At 50.0% G+C, this 18,536-nt stretch overlaps 1 protein-coding gene across 3 annotated transcripts in view; it reads left to right on the forward strand.

Annotated features, from left to right (window-relative positions):
• The window catches only part of LOC144770399 (uncharacterized), a 643,183-nt gene that overhangs the window by 524,766 nt on the left and 99,881 nt on the right, over nucleotides 1–18,536 (forward strand). For all 3 annotated transcript variants that reach the window (XM_078654899.1, XM_078654900.1, XM_078654898.1), the window contains exons 28-29: nucleotides 8,049–8,193; nucleotides 16,853–17,059. In XM_078654899.1, the coding sequence (XP_078511025.1) occupies nucleotides 8,049–8,193; nucleotides 16,853–17,059 (352 nt within the window). The remainder of the gene's footprint in view (nucleotides 1–8,048; nucleotides 8,194–16,852; nucleotides 17,060–18,536) is intronic.

Raw genomic sequence — 18,536 nt, forward strand, 5'->3', positions numbered from 1 at the left:
ACACTGGCTACCAGTGCCAGCTTCTCATAAAGCTTTACACACAAGGAGAGAGTGAGAGGGTAGGTAACCTAGTTGCATCCTTCCTAGCACAACATCAAACACCTATAGGCAGTTAGGTTAAACTTCTGGAATAGGTCCTTAGAAAATCCAAGATTTTGTAATAGACACCTCACCCACTATGTATAGTGGCATGCTTCATCATCAAATTACTTTTTTTGCCTAATTCTGCGTAATCTCACAGGATTTTTGGGGAATGCTGCATGATTACGCTGCTCAGAATTATACAAGTTACACCTTCCCCGAATCAGAACCCAGCTTTCCCTGCAATCACCTAGTGACAGTGTCCTGGTCTTTCATCCTATGCAGGTCTCCCCTGCCTTTTGCCAAGATTCACGCTAATAACCATAGGCAAAGTACTACGCTACGTTCGCGTAGTTTACGCAGTTTGCGCTACTTTGCGAATTGCACGTAGCACAGTGCAAACACGTGTAGCGGTAATTTTTTGCTTGCTCGCGGTCCTCAACGTCAAGTTGGCGACCGCGAGTGAGCAAAATGACATCCCGGCGAGACTTTTTCTTCGTTCGCGATCAGCAACATCAAGTTGCCGATCGCGAGAGTGGAAAATAAACCTCCAGGTGAGATTCTCAACGCCGGGATGGTTTCTCATTGCGAGTGGTCACGTATACTCGTGACCGCTCGCGATGAGAAACTACCAGTCGGCGTTGAGAAAGCTGCCGCTTGAGTAGAAATCTACTCATGTAGCAGAAAACGACCGCTTGCACAGTGCAAGATGCGGTTTGCACTGTTTGCACAGTGCGGACAAGCATCCGGCACTGTGCAATCAGTGCGAACAGCATTTTGCACCTTGCACTACGAAGTTCGCGTAGCTACGCTTCGCGCTACTCTGCAAACTATGCCCAGGGTTACACGCTATACAAATACCATATACATACACATACATTTTTTCTAATTAGAATGAGTACTATTTTTTGTTCATTCAGAAAGTATTTCAGGATACTGAACATTCCGGTAGATTTTTAGTGTTCATGAATTTAATGAAGAGACTTGATATAGAGAGCGGGAATTACTGTTAAGTAACATTATCCGGCCCATGTTCCACAAAAAAAGAAATCTTGAAGATCAGTGGGTCGTTTACAACAAGCTGGGATTGTCTGCTTGAATATTATAAAATCGCTTATAATTACACCTTAAGTTCAATCTTTATTTAATTCCAGCAATTTGTGTAGTTTTATTAATTTAGGATTGTAACCTAAAAGTTAACAAACATGTTTACTATTTTGCTCGCAAAGTTCAGTTTAGAGTCCCTTCCTCGATGCAAGAAAAGACTCACAGAAAGTTAAAATCTTAAGAATTGTATCCCGCAAATTTGCGGAGCAAAACCGTTGAACTATGTCAGTTTAATACACTTTTCATTATGTGTTTCTTTCGCAACTTCAACAAGCATTGGAAATGCAATAGGTCTCGCATTAGGAAAGTTTGAGCGATTGGTATTGTAAATGACACTTTATGTGTTGGTTTTGAAAGTATCAAAATTAATAGCTTTGTCAGTTACAATGTCAATAGTTTTAACTTTCGCAAATGTGACACCGATAGCATTTGTAATGCAATGTGTGTTGTATTTACGTGACTTAGATGTATTGATATTACAAATAACAATGGCTTTTAATTTTGTAAATAATGTGGTGGTGGATGCGGTGGTGGTGCATGTGGTGGATGTGGTGGTGGATGTGGCGGTGGATGTCATGGTGGATGTAGAGGTGATGGTGGATGTGGTGGTGGATGTAGAGGTGATGGTGGATGTGGTGGTGATGCGGTGGAGGTGGTGGATGCGGTGGATGTGGTGATGGTGGATGCAGTGGTGGATGCGGTGGTGGTGGTGGATGGGGTAGTGGTGGATGTAGTGGTGGTGGGTGTGGTGGATGTGGTGGTGGTGGATGTGGCGGTGGATGTGGCGGTGGATGTGGCAGTGGATGTGGCGGTGGATGTGGCGGTGGATGTGGCTGTGGATGTGGAGGTGGTGGTGGTGGAGGTGGTGGTGCATGTGGAGGTGGTGGTGCATGTGGAGGTGATGGTGGATGTGGTGGTGGTGGTGGAGGTGGATGTGGCGGTGGTGGATGTGGCGGTGGATGTGGCGGTGGATGTGGCGGTGGATGTGGCGGGCGTGGTGGATGTGGCGGTGGATGTGGTGGTGGTGGATGTGGTGGTGGTGGATGCGGTGGTGGTGGATGCGGTGGTGGTGGATGTGGTGGTGGTGGATGCGGTGATGGTGGATGCGGTGGTGGTGGTGGATGGGGTGGTGGATGGGGTGGTGGTGGATGGGGTGGTGGTGGATGTAGTGGCGGTGGATGTGGCGGTGGATGTGGCGGTGGATGCGGTGGTGGATGCGGTGGTGGATGTGGATGTGGTGGTGATGGTGGATGTGATGGATGTGGTGGATGTGGTGGTGGTGGATGCGGTGGTGGTAGTGGATGCGGTGGTTGTGGTGGATGGGATTGTGGTGGATGTAGTGGTGGTGGGTGTGGTGGATGTGGTGGCTGTGGATGTGGTGGTGGATGTGGCAGTGGATGTGGCGGTGGATGTGGCAGTGGATGTGGCAGTGGATGTGGCAGTGGATGTGGTGGTGATGGTGGATGTGGTGGTGGATGTGGTGGTGGATGTGGTGATGGTGGATGCGGTGGTGGATGGGGTGGAGGTGGTGGTGGTGGATGGGGTGGTGGATGTAGTGGCGGTGGATGTGGCGGTGGATGTGGCGGTGGATGTGGCGGTGGATGTGGCGGTGGATGTGGTGGTGGATGCGGTGGTGGATGTGGATGCGGTGTATGTGGCGGTGATGGTGGATGTGGAGGTGGTGGATGCGGTGGATGTGGTGGTGGATGCGGTGGTGGATGCGGTGGTGGTGGATGTGGATGCGGTGGGTGTGGTGGATGCGGTGGTGGTGCATGTGGTGGATGCGGTGGTGGATGCGGTGGTGGATGTGGCGGTGGATGTGGTGGTGGATGTCATGGTGGATGCGGGGGTGATGGATGCGGTGGTGGTGGATGTGGATGTGGATGCGGTGGATGTGGTGGATGTGGTGGTGGATGCGGTGGTGGTGCATGTGGTGGATGCGGTGGTGGTGCATGTGGTGGATGTGGTGGTGGTTGATGTGGTGGATGTGGCGGTGGATGTGGGGGTGATGGATGTGGTGGTGGATGTGGTGGTGGTGGTGGATGCGGTGGATGTGGTGGTGGTGGAAGTGGTGGTGGATGTGGTGGTGGTGGATGTGGTGGTGGATGTGGTGGTGGATGCGGTGGTGGTGCATGCGGTGGTGGTGCATGCGGTGGTGGTGCATGTGGTGGTGGTGGATGTGGCGGTCGATGTCATGGCGGATGCGGAGGTGATGGTGGATGTGGTGGTGGATGTGGTGGTGGATGTGGTGGTGATGGTGGATGCGGTGGATGTGGTGGTGGTGGATGCGGTGGTGGTGGATGCGGTGGTGGTGGTGGATGGGGGGGTGGATGTAGTGGTGGTGGGTGTGGTGGATGTAGTGGTGGTGGGTGTGGTGGATGTGGTGGATGTGGTGGTGGATGTGGATGTGGATATAGCGCATACTTATGGCATGACTAAAAAAACAAGGGGGAACCCAACACTACCAAATACTAGTGAAACAATTTAGTTTCGAGGAAAAACATACCCTCTAATCATTCACTGCATGGTGTACCTCTCAGGTCATAGGGCAGGTCTTCAACCTTGCATTGTCAGACCGGAATAGGCTTCTGGCACATGCTAGATTAGTGAGACACCAGGGCCAAAACAAAAGTCACGATACCACATACACGTCAGGCAGGCATACAAGCCCGAAAATCATGCAGAGGACATATTGTCAGAACAAATCAATCCTAGGGGTGGACAAACTATGATTCTAGTGGCTATTAAAATACCTATAGTTGCTTTACAGTTTTACATTCTCGAATTACATGCTACACCAAAAGGTTTCCTAAAATCACACCTGTAATTCTGACCGTAATTAAAACTCGATTATTCCCTCTTATCCTTTTGAATTACCCTGCCTCTCCATACAAATGTCAACCAAATTCCTTCCCTCGAAGTACAAGTTCCATGCCTCATTCCTTTATTATGCTTTTTCTGAAAATCGTCTTCAACTCATTTCATACACAACCACCCCTTCTTTCACGCCATATCCATGCAACCCAACAATAACGAACCTCATTTTACCAAAATATATTGGGCATCTATTTGTCTCACCAACAGTTTGCAATTGGTATGCTGAGATTACGGTAAATGTTGTTCTGGTGTCAACACTGATCAGCATCAGACAAAGCACGATAATGTTGGCTCGGTGCCAACGGCAACACCTGAATTAGGGCTACTTTTAGAAGCCTAATAGCATGCCTAGAAACTTCTAAGTGAACTACACAAACATTGATACTTATAAAAGTGCTGTTTCTTTAGTACACTTACTCGAGCATACAACTTTGTAGTAAATAACTACAAAGAGTAGGCAGTGTTACTTCCCGAATACATTGCTAATATGTGTGTTGCCACGTTAACCACCAAGTGCATTTTCACCCACAACTGGAAGCAAAAACATTCCTAGTTTAAGACAAGTAAGCAACGTTCCCTACAAACCAGTGTTCTTAGTCCATGATGATTCCAAAGGGACTCTCTGTGAAGGCGACTGACAGCCGTAACTTAAGAGCAGATGCCAGAGAAAACTTACATCTAGCAGAGAACAAGTATATAACCCACAACTCATATCCATTTTAATACTTAAAAAGCTAGTGTTGTACAACATAATGAAAATATGGTTTTACTCTAAAAGGGGGTACTGAGCAAACTTGGCACCAAGTATCAAGAGAGTACCATCTGATGTCATCCACTAATTTATGGGTTGTTGAACTCACTTCTGACACTGCCATTTTGGTGAACTGACAATTTCTTAATTATTCTTTTATACCACTAAAGCATTAGGCCTGGTCACATGACAGCACAGTTACCACTGAATCATAATCTATTTGAAATACGAACCGCTTTCTGGAAGCGTTCACAGCGGACTTAAATTGTACAGACTGTCCAGAGCAGATTGCCGGAGCATACATACCTTTCAACTACGAATGGGTTAGATTCTTGTAAAATTAACGAGGACAAACTTTATCAAATCGAGAAAGCAAGAATTGTAGTTTGCTCCCACCCCCAGTACTTCACTGGCTGCTGTAAATGAAAATCGTTATGTCCCACCATCTACTTCAATACGCCAAGAGCCATGTAAAAAGAATAGCACCTCTACTGTGCCACAAGTAATGTGTACTTATTCAGATGCAAAAGAAAACTAAACCACTTGAAAAAGAAGCAAAACAGCACTACTCTGATACAACGAAATGCTCAGACCGTTATGCACGCGTACATAAAGTTTGGGAATCTCTGATTATACACACACACACTAAAGAAACATCACCGCTACATACAAAGAAAATTATATTTTAGTACAGAAGACGTGACAGACGCGTAGGCCACGTACAGTGCAGTTTGGAAATCTTGGTTCTAGCCGATAAAAATAAAAACCTTCGCGTACAGAAATGGATGTTTACGTTCTGCAGTTCAAACATCGTTTTCAGCAGATAAACTTTGTAAGATGTTCCAGCACTACTCCCCCATTCCCCCCCACCCCACCACACAAAAAAGCACAAACGGGCGTAATGTTTCGACGGTTCTGGGCTCTTACCTTCCTTAGTCTGCGCGTTGGTGATCTGGAGGTCAGTCAGCAGCCTTCAGCTTCTCCCGGCTCATGATCTGCTTCTTCAGGTCGCACAGGGAGATGTGCATCCCGTCGAAGGTCACCGTGTCATAGTTCAGTTTGGAGGGAAACTTATAATGCACACACGACATGTTAAAGGCTTTTTGACCCCCCCCCACCCCAAAGATACGGGACCCCAACTCCTCCCCTTCAACAATCACACTCCACCTCCCACCAACCACACACATACAGGGACCCGGGCCCGCCTAGCGGGGCGCAGACTGCCCCCGAAGGACACTACGGAATACCAACATACTGACTGCACAGCGTGTATTAGAGGAGGAGCCCGGCACAAGGCAATGAGAGAAGAACAGAGACACAAGCCGAGCACCAGAGGGGCTGAGAAGTCCGCGGTCAGAGTCCGGTGTCAGCCGCCCTTACGGCAGCCGGTTAGCCACTTGGGGGCCTCGCTCCCTAGCGAAGCACCTCAGTCCTTACTGGAAACGGAACCTGGGTGTCGCTCGGTATATTAGTTCTTGCGATATTAGAATGCGATGATCCCTTCCTGGTCTCAACCCCCCTTCCGGGTCGTGCCGGTACCGAGTCTTTACGAGAGGCCGGGCTCAGACCCTCAGTCCTTCTGGGGAGCCGGGCGTCCGTATTATGCGGGTCGAGTGCTGTCAGTCCTACAGGGGTTGCGGGAACAAACAAGTGAGTCCTTCCGGTATCCGAGTAATGGGGTCAGTACTTTCCCCCTGCGGAGTTCCGCGAATATCCAAGCACGGTTCCTCTTCTTCCCTCTCGTACTCCTGCGGGCAATGGCTGCGGCTTCTTCCTGAACGTCACCTTGGGCGGCTGCTGCTAAACAAGCAAACAAATCCCCCCCCCCCCACACTTACCTAACGCTGGAACAGCACACCGCAAGTCGGCCTCTAGCGCGCCTCAGAAGAGACGCGGGAGGACAGGAGCGTGACGCGCGTGAACGTGCACGTTGACGTTCCCGCGCGTTCACGGACCTGAGTCGGCTCGTTCACAGGTCTAGAGCTGCTCGTTCACAGCTCTCACTCCCTTGGCAGGGAGGATAGTGACTATAGAACTCGCTGGCGGGAGCCAGGCGAGCCCTAAAAAGGTAGGTGGGCCAGCCTAACACTTCCTTATCATGCACATATTTAATTAAAAAACCAAAAACGAATGCGAGCCGTAAATGGTGGGAAAACGAGACTTTGAGTTAGTTTGCACAAGAGGAATGGCAGTTGAAAACTAGAAGTTTACATCTTTACGTGTTTATGTACGTATGGACTACCATATGTCATGGTATGTTATTTCTACTGGTGGTAATGGCTACATCACTGTTTGCTTTAGCATTATACTCTATGATTCAAAAGCAAAACATTCCCAGAGTGTAGCGAATTTCAACCCAACAAGGCATAAACAGGTAGATGCATCAAGGTATTTTTGCGAGCGCAAACGGTACGAATCGCAAAATTCGGCCGTTTGCGCCCGCAAAAATGCCATTTGAGATGCATCAAGGGTTCATGCACTCGCAATTTAAGAATTCGCAAATAATTGCGAGTTCTCAAATTGCAATTGCATTTAAGGAATCGCAATTTGCGATTCCTTAAATGCAATGCATGAACCATTCCAAGATTGCGAATTCGCAATCTGGGGCCGCTATTTACCGCGAAGTCTAACTATGTGGTAAATAGCAAAAACTTAGAAATATGCACTTTAGTGCATTTTTCTAAGTTGTATGTTACACACACACATGTCCTTGGGACATGTGTGTGCGCAACGCCAGTGAACATTACCATTTCAGGGGTGCAACAGGGTGTCCTTTGGACACCCTGGGCCCCTTGAAATTGCTTCCTTATTTGCGATTCGCTAATTGCGAATCGCAAATAAGGAATGACTACCCATTCATTCCTATGGCCCTTTAGGCCCATAGGAATGAATGGGAAAGCAATTCCTTATTTGCGAATAGCAATTAGCAAATCGCAAATAAGGAATCAGTAGAAATCGCAAAAAATATTGCGATTCCTACATGCATCCCGTTTTGCGAGTCTTTAATAGCGAATCCTTAAAATTCGCTATTAAGGACTCGCAAAACATGACTTTCATGAATCTGGGGGAAAATACTTACAATATTTAACTGGATGATTTTGAATCATGGAATAATGGGAATGTGCAAATTCAGTAGGAAGCATACCAGAGTGAAGAGTGCCAAGTTACTAGTGTTGACTGCTGTGAACTCTGCTCCTAACGATGAATCCTTAATTTCTTCTCCCTTGTTCAGGACCAAACGTGAGCATGAAGTGACAGAGCTGAAGAAGACAATTGAGGAGGAAGCCAAGTCACATGAGGCACAGATCGTGGAGATTCGTCAGCGTCACAGCAATGCCCTGGAGGAGCTCGCCGAGCAGCTGGAGCAGTCGCGTAGGGTAAGGACCATCTCAGTGAGCGGCGAAGATGGGCCTGGCCGCAGTGCACACTGAGTCACTAGCATTCTCACACCCTGCCCCTTATAGAAGATTCAGTTGTACAAGTAAATTGTGATTGAGGATTTCCAGGGATTGAGTGCAGTAGTTCCCAGCATTGTGTGAAGAGTTGTAGCCGCAGACCCTTCTTCGGTTGACTCAGGATGTGGGGAGGACTCCTCTCATGCACCATCCTACCCAGAGTGAAGTGAGGAAAGGAGGACATGGGGGTCGTATCTCCATCATTTGTAATCTAATAGATAGTACGGCCCCCCAGACGTTAACAGCACAGTTTTTTCTGTTCTAAAAAACCAACAAGGAACCTGCTCTTGAAGTCACCGACTTCCTCTCCCTCCTTCAGTGCTTGCTATTTGACTCATTTTAGAAGTGTACTGGAAAGGTATCAGGCTATTACCACTCCTGTGATTATCAACAATCCTAGCCAGGCTCCTAGAAACACTGTCACTCTTCTACAGATGGCTAGGCAGACCAGTGAGAGACTTTACCTGATTCCAAAGATGAGTCTTTATCCTTGTGACCTGCAATCATTCACATGTCAATCAATCGGGAGGTTTGTAAAGCGCGCTACTCACCTGTGAGGGTCTCAATGGGGGTGGCGGGGGGATCCATTTGAAGGTCTTGCAGAGGATTCGGAGCGAGTTGTAGCAGGTGGAGGCGACAGCATTGATCTGGCGGGTCAGGTTGAGGGAGGAGTCTAGAATGATGCCGAAGTTCCTGGCATGGTCCATCGGGTTGGGTGGGCTTCCAAGGGCCGGAGGCAACTGTCTTCTCAGAGTTCAGCTTAAGGCAGCTGTCGCTCATCCAGGCTGCAACGTCTTTCATTCCTTCTTGGAAGCTGTGTCTGGTGTCTTTGGGGTCCTTTGTTAGAGATAGGATGAGCTGGGTGTCATTTGCGTAGGATACTATGCTGATACCATGCTGTCTGACGATGGCGGCGAGGGGGCCATGTAGATGTTGAAGAGCGTGGGTCTGAGCGAGGATCCTTGGGGTACTCCACAGTTGATCTCAGTAGGTTCGGAGAGGAAGGGAGGGAGTCTGATCCTTTGGGTTCTACCGGAGAGAAAGGAGCGGATCCAGTTGAGGGCGGTTCCTCGTATGCCGACGTCGTGGAGTCTGGCTGCAAGGGTGCTGTGTGAGACTGTGTTGAAGACAGCGGAGAGGTCTAGCAGGATGAGGGTCGCGTTGTGGCCCTGGTCGAGTAGCATGCGGATGTCATCGGTGGCAGCAAGGAGGGCGGTCTCGGTGCTGTGGTTGCTGCAAAATCCGGACTGGGAGGTGTCGACGATGGCGTTCTCTTCGATGAAGGTGGTCAGCTGGGTGTTGATGAATCTTTCGGTGACTTTAGCTGCGAAAGGGAGACGAAAGATGGGGCGGTAGTTCTTCAGGTCTGTCGGGTCGGCCGTGGGTTTCTTGAGTAGGGGCTTGACTTCTGCCCGCTTCCAGTCATCTGGGAAGATGCCGGATGTTAGGGAGGCGTTGATGGTCCGGCCTATCTCAGGTGCTATGGCAGCGGCGGCTCTGTGGTAGATGTGAGGTGGGCAGGGGTCCGTGGGGGCTACTGAGTGGGTGTTTTTCATGGTCGTGGTGGTGTCTTCAGTGGTGGCATGTCTCCAGGTGGTGATGGTCGGCTGGTGGTTGGTGGTGGAGAGGGGGTGGTGTCTGGAGTCTTTGGAGTCTGTTTGCTGAAGTTGTTGTAGAAAGCCTTTATTGTCGGTTGGAATTAGGAGCTGAGCTTCTTACAGAGTTCCTGAGATAGAGTGACGTCCGTGGCGTCGCTAGGTGGTTTGGTGAGCTGCCGTATAACGTTGATTGCAAAAACAACAAGTGATGGACTGAATGTGGATCAATGTCACACACTCCCCCAGTCAAAAGATCTGGGCCCAAATCCATCGTTTTTTTTGCACTCCACACCACCCTGGGTTAGACAATGGCGATATGCAAATCAGCTCTGACCCTGTTGCCCCATGGGAACAGTCCAGTCCGAACTACAAAAGCCATGTCCTTCCCAGAACGGAATCAAGCATCCGAGGACCGGACCGGTTTCGAGGTAACACCTCTCTTCAGCCCGGCTAGCTTGACTCCAAGTGGTGTGGAGTGCCTGGGACCCACGTCTGGGCATCCCCAGCGCACTTAGGGCGGCAATTGCAAAAACAACAAGTGATGGACTGAATGTGGATCAATGTCACACACTCCCCCAGTCAAAAGATCTGGGCCCAAATCCATCGTTTTTTTTGCACTCCACACCACCCTGGGTTAGACAATGGCGATATGCAAATCAGCTCTGACCCTGTTGCCCCATGGGAACAGTCCAGTCCGAACTACAAAAGCCATGTCCTTCCCAGAACGGAATCAAGCATCCGAGGACCGGACCGGTTTCGAGGTAACACCTCTCTTCAGCCCGGCTAGCTTGACTCCAAGTGGTGTGGAGTGCCTGGGACCCACGTCTGGGCATCCCCAGCGCACTTAGGGCGGCAATTGCAAAAACAACAAGTGATGGACTGAATGTGGATCAATGTCACACACTCCCCCAGTCAAAAGATCTGGGCCCAAATCCATCGTTTTTTTTGCACTCCACACCACCCTGGGTTAGACAATGGCGATATGCAAATCAGCTCTGACCCTGTTGCCCCATGGGAACAGTCCAGTCCGAACTACAAAAGCCATGTCCTTCCCAGAACGGAATCAAGCATCCGAGGACCGGACCGGTTTCGAGGTAACACCTCTCTTCAGCCCGGCTAGCTTGACTCCAAGTGGTGTGGAGTGCCTGGGACCCACGTCTGGGCATCCGCAGCGCACTTAGGGCGGCAATTGCAAAAACAACAAGTGATGGACTGAATGTGGATCAATGTCACACACTCCCCCAGTCAAAAGATCTGGGCCCAAATCCATCGTTTTTTTTGCACTCCACACCACCCTGGGTTAGACAATGGCGATATGCAAATCAGCTCTGACCCTGTTGCCCCATGGGAACAGTCCAGTCCGAACTACAAAAGCCATGTCCTTCCCAGAACGGAATCAAGCATCCGAGGACCGGACCGGTTTCGAGGTAACACCTCTCTTCAGCCCGGCTAGCTTGACTCCAAGTGGTGTGGAGTGCCTGGGACCCACGTCTGGGCATCCCCAGCGCACTTAGGGCGGCAATTGCAAAAACAACAAGTGATGGACTGAATGTGGATCAATGTCACACACTCCCCCAGTCAAAAGATCTGGGCCCAAATCCATCGTTTTTTTTGCACTCCACACCACCCTGGGTTAGACAATGGCGATATGCAAATCAGCTCTGACCCTGTTGCCCCATGGGAACAGTCCAGTCCGAACTACAAAAGCCATGTCCTTCCCAGAACGGAATCAAGCATCCGAGGACCGGACCGGTTTCGAGGTAACACCTCTCTTCAGCCCGGCTAGCTTGACTCCAAGTGGTGTGGAGTGCCTGGGACCCACGTCTGGGCATCCCCAGCGCACTTAGGGCGGCAATTGCAAAAACAACAAGTGATGGACTGAATGTGGATCAATGTCACACACTCCCCCAGTCAAAAGATCTGGGCCCAAATCCATCGTTTTTTTTGCACTCCACACCACCCTGGGTTAGACAATGGCGATATGCAAATCAGCTCTGACCCTGTTGCCCCATGGGAACAGTCCAGTCCGAACTACAAAAGCCATGTCCTTCCCAGAACGGAATCAAGCATCCGAGGACCGGACCGGTTTCGAGGTAACACCTCTCTTCAGCCCGGCTAGCTTGACTCCAAGTGGTGTGGAGTGCCTGGGACCCACGTCTGGGCATCCCCAGCGCACTTAGGGCGGCAATTGCAAAAACAACAAGTGATGGAAACCGGTCCGGTCCTCGGATGCTTGGTTCCGGTCTGGGAAAGATATGGCTGTTGTAGTTCGGACTGGACTGTTCCCATGGGGCAACAGGGTCAGAGCTGATTTGCATAAAGCCATTATCTGACCCAGGGTGGTGTGGAGTGCAAAAAAACGATGGATTTGGGCCCAGATCTTTTGACTGGGGGAGTGTGTGACATTGATCCACATTCAGTCCATCACTTGTTGTTTTTTGCAATTGCCGCCCTAAGTGCGCTGGGGATGCCCAGACGTGGGTCCCAGGCACTCCACACCACTTGGAGTCAAGCTAGCCGGGCTGAAGAGAGGTGTTACCTCGAAACCGGTCCGGTCCTCGGATGCTTGGTTCCGGTCTGGGAAAGATATGGCTGTTGTAGTTCGGACTGGACTGTTCCCATGGGGCAACAGGGTCAGAGCTGATTTGCATAAAGCCATTATCTGACCCAGGGTGGTGTGGAGTGCAAAAAAACGATGGATTTGGGCCCAGATCTTTTGACTGGGGGAGTGTGTGACATTGATCCACATTCAGTCCATCACTTGTTGTTTTTTGCAATTGCCGCCCTAGGTGCGCTGGGGATGCCCAGACGTGGGTCCCAGGCACTCCACACCACTTGGAGTCAAGCTAGCCGGGCTGAAGAGAGGTGTTACCTCGAAACCGGTCCGGTCCTCGGATGCTTGGTTCCGGTCTGGGAAAGATATGGCTGTTGTAGTTCGGACTGGACTGTTCCCATGGGGCAACAGGGTCAGAGCTGATTTGCATAAAGCCATTATCTGACCCAGGGTGGTGTGGAGTGCAAAAAAACGATGGATTTGGGCCCAGATCTTTTGACTGGGGGAGTGTGTGACATTGATCCACATTCAGTCCATCACTTGTTGTTTTTTGCAATTGCCGCCCTAAGTGCGCTGGGGATGCCCAGACGTGGGTCCCAGGCACTCCACACCACTTGGAGTCAAGCTAGCCGGGCTGAAGAGAGGTGTTACCTCGAAACCGGTCCGGTCCTCGGATGCTTGGTTCCGGTCTGGGAAAGATATGGCTGTTGTAGTTCGGACTGGACTGTTCCCATGGGGCAACAGGGTCAGAGCTGATTTGCATAAAGCCATTATCTGACCCAGGGTGGTGTGGAGTGCAAAAAAACGATGGATTTGGGCCCAGATCTTTTGACTGGGGGAGTGTGTGACATTGATCCACATTCAGTCCATCACTTGTTGTTTTTTGCAATTGCCGCCCTAAGTGCGCTGGGGATGCCCAGACGTGGGTCCCAGGCACTCCACACCACTTGGAGTCAAGCTAGCCGGGCTGAAGAGAGGTGTTACCTCGAAACCGGTCCGGTCCTCGGATGCTTGGTTCCGGTCTGGGAAAGATATGGCTGTTGTAGTTCGGACTGGACTGTTCCCATGGGGCAACAGGGTCAGAGCTGATTTGCATAAAGCCATTATCTGACCCAGGGTGGTGTGGAGTGCAAAAAAACGATGGATTTGGGCCCAGATCTTTTGACTGGGGGAGTGTGTGACATTGATCCACATTCAGTCCATCACTTGTTGTTTTTTGCAATTGCCGCCCTAAGTGCGCTGGGGATGCCCAGACGTGGGTCCCAGGCACTCCACACCACTTGGAGTCAAGCTAGCCGGGCTGAAGAGAGGTGTTACCTCGAAACCGGTCCGGTCCTCGGATGCTTGGTTCCGGTCTGGGAAAGATATGGCTGTTGTAGTTCGGACTGGACTGTTCCCATGGGGCAACAGGGTCAGAGCTGATTTGCATAAAGCCATTATCTGACCCAGGGTGGTGTGGAGTGCAAAAAAACGATGGATTTGGGCCCAGATCTTTTGACTGGGGGAGTGTGTGACATTGATCCACATTCAGTCCATCACTTGTTGTTTTTTGCAATTGCCGCCCTAAGTGCGCTGGGGATGCCCAGACGTGGGTCCCAGGCACTCCACACCACTTGGAGTCAAGCTAGCCGGGCTGAAGAGAGGTGTTACCTCGAAACCGGTCCGGTCCTCGGATGCTTGGTTCCGGTCTGGGAAAGATATGGCTGTTGTAGTTCGGACTGGACTGTTCCCATGGGGCAACAGGGTCAGAGCTGATTTGCATAAAGCCATTATCTGACCCAGGGTGGTGTGGAGTGCAAAAAAACGATGGATTTGGGCCCAGATCTTTTGACTGGGGGAGTGTGTGACATTGATCCACATTCAGTCCATCACTTGTTGTTTTTTGCAATTGCCGCCCTAAGTGCGCTGGGGATGCCCAGACGTGGGTCCCAGGCACTCCACACCACTTGGAGTCAAGCTAGCCGGGCTGAAGAGAGGTGTTACCTCGAATCCGGTCCTCGGATGCTTGGTTCCGGTCTGGGAAAGATATGGCTGTTGTAGTTCGGACTGGACTGTTCCCATGGGGCAACAGGGTCAGAGCTGATTTGCATAAAGCCATTATCTGACCCAGGATGGTGTGGAGTGCAAAAAAACGATGGATTTGGGCCCAGATCTTTTGACTGGGGGAGTGTGTGACATTGATCCACATTCAGTCCATCACTTGTTGTTTTTTGGTATAACGTTGAAGCGTTTTTTTGTGTTGCTTGCGTTGGTGTGGATTTTGTTCTTGATGAAGTTCCACTTCGTGGTCCTTGAGCTGGTGGTATTCATTCATAGTGGTCCTGTAGTTGATCTGGTCGTCGGTGGTTTTCCTGTTCTGCCAGAGTTTCTCGAGGCGTCTGCTAGAGCGCCTGGCTTCTTGGAGTTCGGTGGTGAACCAGGTGGCCTTCAGAGGGTGTTGTTTGGCGGGGTGGCGGAGGGGTGCTAGCTGGTCAGCGCAGTTGGAGATACAGCGGTGAAGTTCTCTGGTTGCGGAGTTTGCGTCAGTCGTGGCGGATGGTGGGTCTTGGAGGAGGGTGGGGTTGAGGAGTCCCTCAGTGGTCTTGATCCAGTTTCTCCATGGTGGGCATGGGCAGGTTTGGGTGCGGTGGTGGTGAAGTGTACACAGTGGCGGTCTATCCAGTAGGGCTGCTTGGTGTGGCTGAAGTGGATGTTAGTCCCTCCTGCGAAGATGGGGTCGAAGGTGCGTCTGGCTCTGTGGGTGGGGGTGGTGACGAGTTGCTTCAGGCCGAGGTTGGTGAGGTTGTCAAGGAGGTTGGTGGAGTTGGGCTTGCTGTGATTGTCGAGGTGTTAGTTTAGGTCCCCGATGAGGATGTAGTCCGTTGAGGTGATGGCGTGGGTGTGACGAGGTCAGCAATGGTGGTAGCTGAGGGTGCAAGCGGTCCGGGGGGTCTGTAGGCTAGGGTGCCCCACAGGGTGGTCCTGGGTCTGGTCTGGATCTGGAAGTGGAGGTGTTCAGTGTTTGAGAGGGGGTCGCTCGTGCTGGAGGGCTCTCTTGTGTACTATGGCTAGTCCTCCTCCTGGGCGGTGGGGGCAGTCCTTTCTCTGGATCTTGTATCCGTCGGGTAGTGCGGGGGTGGAGGTGCCGTTGGTGCAGGTTTCTGTGAGGAAGGTGGCGTCAGGTGAGACCGTGTCGAGCAGGTCCCAGATTTCTACAGCATGTCTGTGAAGGGAGCGCACGTTGAGGAGGACGTAGGTCATCGTTTCTGAGGCCCAGGTGTCGGGGGTGGTTCCGGCGGACGTGGGGGCGTTGTCGACGGAGAAGTAGGATCGGCAGGAGAACTGACTGTGGGTGTTGTTCGGTGCAGAAGTTTGGCATTCGTTTTTTCTTCTAGGGTTAAGTGCGTGGAGTGCTGCAGGGTTGTAGTAGAGGCTCGTACATTAAGGGTTCCTGCTGCTGGCTGCGGTCGGGTCGCAGACGGGCTTGCCTAATACGCGCGCCAGAGGCGCGCCCGCCATTAAGTAGGGGAGGGGGAGGGAAGAGTAACTGGGAAGCGGGAGCGGGGCGGTTAAGGGGAGGGGTCTCGGGGGCCGAGGTGGGCACGGAGGGAAACGACACAGGAACGACACAACAATCAAGCAAAGGTCAGAATACAGAAGACAACAAAAGGGCACTAAACCTGATACTAATAAAAAGAACAACAGTGAAATGCTATGACAGTGGGGGCCAAGCGCAGACACAAGCAGGGAAAACAGAGGCTGAGGGAAATAAGAAATGTTCGAGCAGTTTGATGATCCTTAAGGAGCTTTACTATCTGGGGCTTAACATTCTACGAAAACTTAGTCCCTCCTCCAGCTCTGGTCTTGGGGGTGGTTTTATAATGCAGAAAATAGTTTTACATTTAATTGGATACTAACCCTGATATTGCTTATGTCAGTTGTAAACCCTGTCAACAGACTACTAACAGCAACCAGGAAAAAAGCCAACGTCCTAAGAGTTGCTAGGCTGGAATCTTTACACTTAAGAGGGGATAGTTAAAGACAAGATCTTCTACTATTCAATGTGTAGATCATTTTCATGCTGTGGTAAGTCTCAGGAATGAGGTCAATCACATCATTATATTTACAGTTCTATTTGATGCCACAACCCACTCGACTACTGCAAATTTGTTTGGATTACAAAACCCCTGAGTGATGGAAATGGTGAATTTCTCTTCCCTCACAAGGGAGCTAGATGGGATTGTAGTGAGGCTGAAGAGGATCATTGGACCTAGGTTGTTTACTGGAAGATGTAAAAGATGAAATCTGGGCAGGTCAAGTAAAAGCATCCTAGCACCAACACTTCACTGCCACATACTACTCCATCATAGATGACATACAGTAACCACGTCGTGTCAGTCCTTAGTTCTTGCACATTTATGCCTTTTTAATTTCTCTTTCTCGCCCATAGTTTAAAACAAACCTGGAGAAAGTAAAGCAGAGCCTGGAAAGTGAGAATGCTGATCTACTGAAGGAGGTGAAATCTCTGCAAGGAACAAAACTGGATTCAGAACAACGCCGCAAAAAGTTGGAAGCCCAGCTGTCAGAGCTGCAGGTTCGCTTCATGGAGAGCGAGCGCCTGAAAGGTGACCTGGCTGAAAAGGCACAAAAGTTGCAGGTGAGTGCTTTTCTTGTAAGGTTTTGGTAGCCCTTGTGCATGTTAGTCTCTAAATCTTTGAAAGGATGCAGGGTTAGGGGGTCTGTGTATGCTGTCTGGTGAGCTGAATGGATTCGATTTTCACATTCAGTGGATGACAATGCTTTGGTGGTGTACAGAGGTTTTTTTTTGGTCGAGTTCCCACAACTAACGTCTGCTTGTTAATTGGATCATTCAAAGGTGTCTGGTTTTGTGATCCCATTTCTGAGAGAAGCTTGGGTGCGATGTTAAACAATATTTTGTTCATCACAATGGTAGTGAATGCACAAAGCAGGCTACTGATAGAAGTTGTGGAGACGGTACAAATTAATGAACCCAGGACTGTAAATAACCAAAGAAAGCAATAGCAGTAAATAATATCTATCTGCTCATCTGTCTTCTGCCTTTGACACTCCCATTCCACTCTGGTGACTCGTTTAACTGAGGTGGGAGTGAGTGACTCTGCCCTGGACTCGTAGTCTGTTTTTCTCTAAGACCGTACTCAGTCAGTTACGCTTACTCCATTTCAATCTAATTTCAGATCTCACATGTGGTGTTCTCCACGGCTCTTCCCTTAACTCTACCATATTTAGTCTTTATGTTGCTCAGCTTGTCTGAGTTGATCATTTGGGTTGACCATTTGCTCTTACGCTGAGGATGCACAACATATTCTTTCAGGATCACACTTCCAAACTTGTCTTCACTTGTTTCTTTGTCCTGAAAGTCCTAAGCAAAATCTCCTAAATCTTCCTTTACAGTTTTATAAGACAGTTTATCTGGTAGAGACTTCTAGCCGCAGATTCCTTACCTTCAAATATCCCAAGGCTTCAGAATAGATCCGGTAGACTTTCGAACAGTACCCCCTGCAGGCTTGTCGATGGTGTCATTCAGTGCCAAGCTGACGTCATTTGCCCCAGAAGTGATGTGCCTTTATAGGTGCCACCTTGGCACGCTGACTTAAGTTCTTTCCTTTCCGTGCCAGATAGCGCTGATCCGGCCTAAGCTACCCCCAGTTACTTTTTGACTGGATTATGGATAGTGTCTCCATCCGGAAGTGGTGAAAAGTCTCTTTCAGCAACGAGAAAAGCCTTCATTAGATCTGGTCCCCACCTCAGAGGACATGCAACGTCCGCAGTTTTGCGCACTGGAATTTCCAAGGCGACTGTTGTTTCATGCCGAGTGAAGCTCTGACCTCTTGTACGCCTTTCAACCAGTACCACTCCTGCCCGTAATCTCAAGAAGATCAGGGACGACCAGGCCCTAGTCATTCTTATGACTCCAGATTTGGCACGGATAGTCTGGTATCCCGAGCTGCTGAGCATGAGCATCGGTCCTACAGTCCGATTGCTTCTTCAAGAGGGTCTTCTGTCACAGCTGCAGGGGAGTGTTCTGCACCTGAACCTGTGCACCCTCTCCCTTCATTCGTGGAGATTCACTTGCGACAGTTGACAGCTTTCGA

Source organism: Lissotriton helveticus, chromosome 7 (genome assembly GCF_964261635.1).
Source record: "Lissotriton helveticus chromosome 7, aLisHel1.1, whole genome shotgun sequence".
NCBI lineage: Eukaryota > Metazoa > Chordata > Amphibia > Caudata > Salamandridae > Lissotriton > Lissotriton helveticus.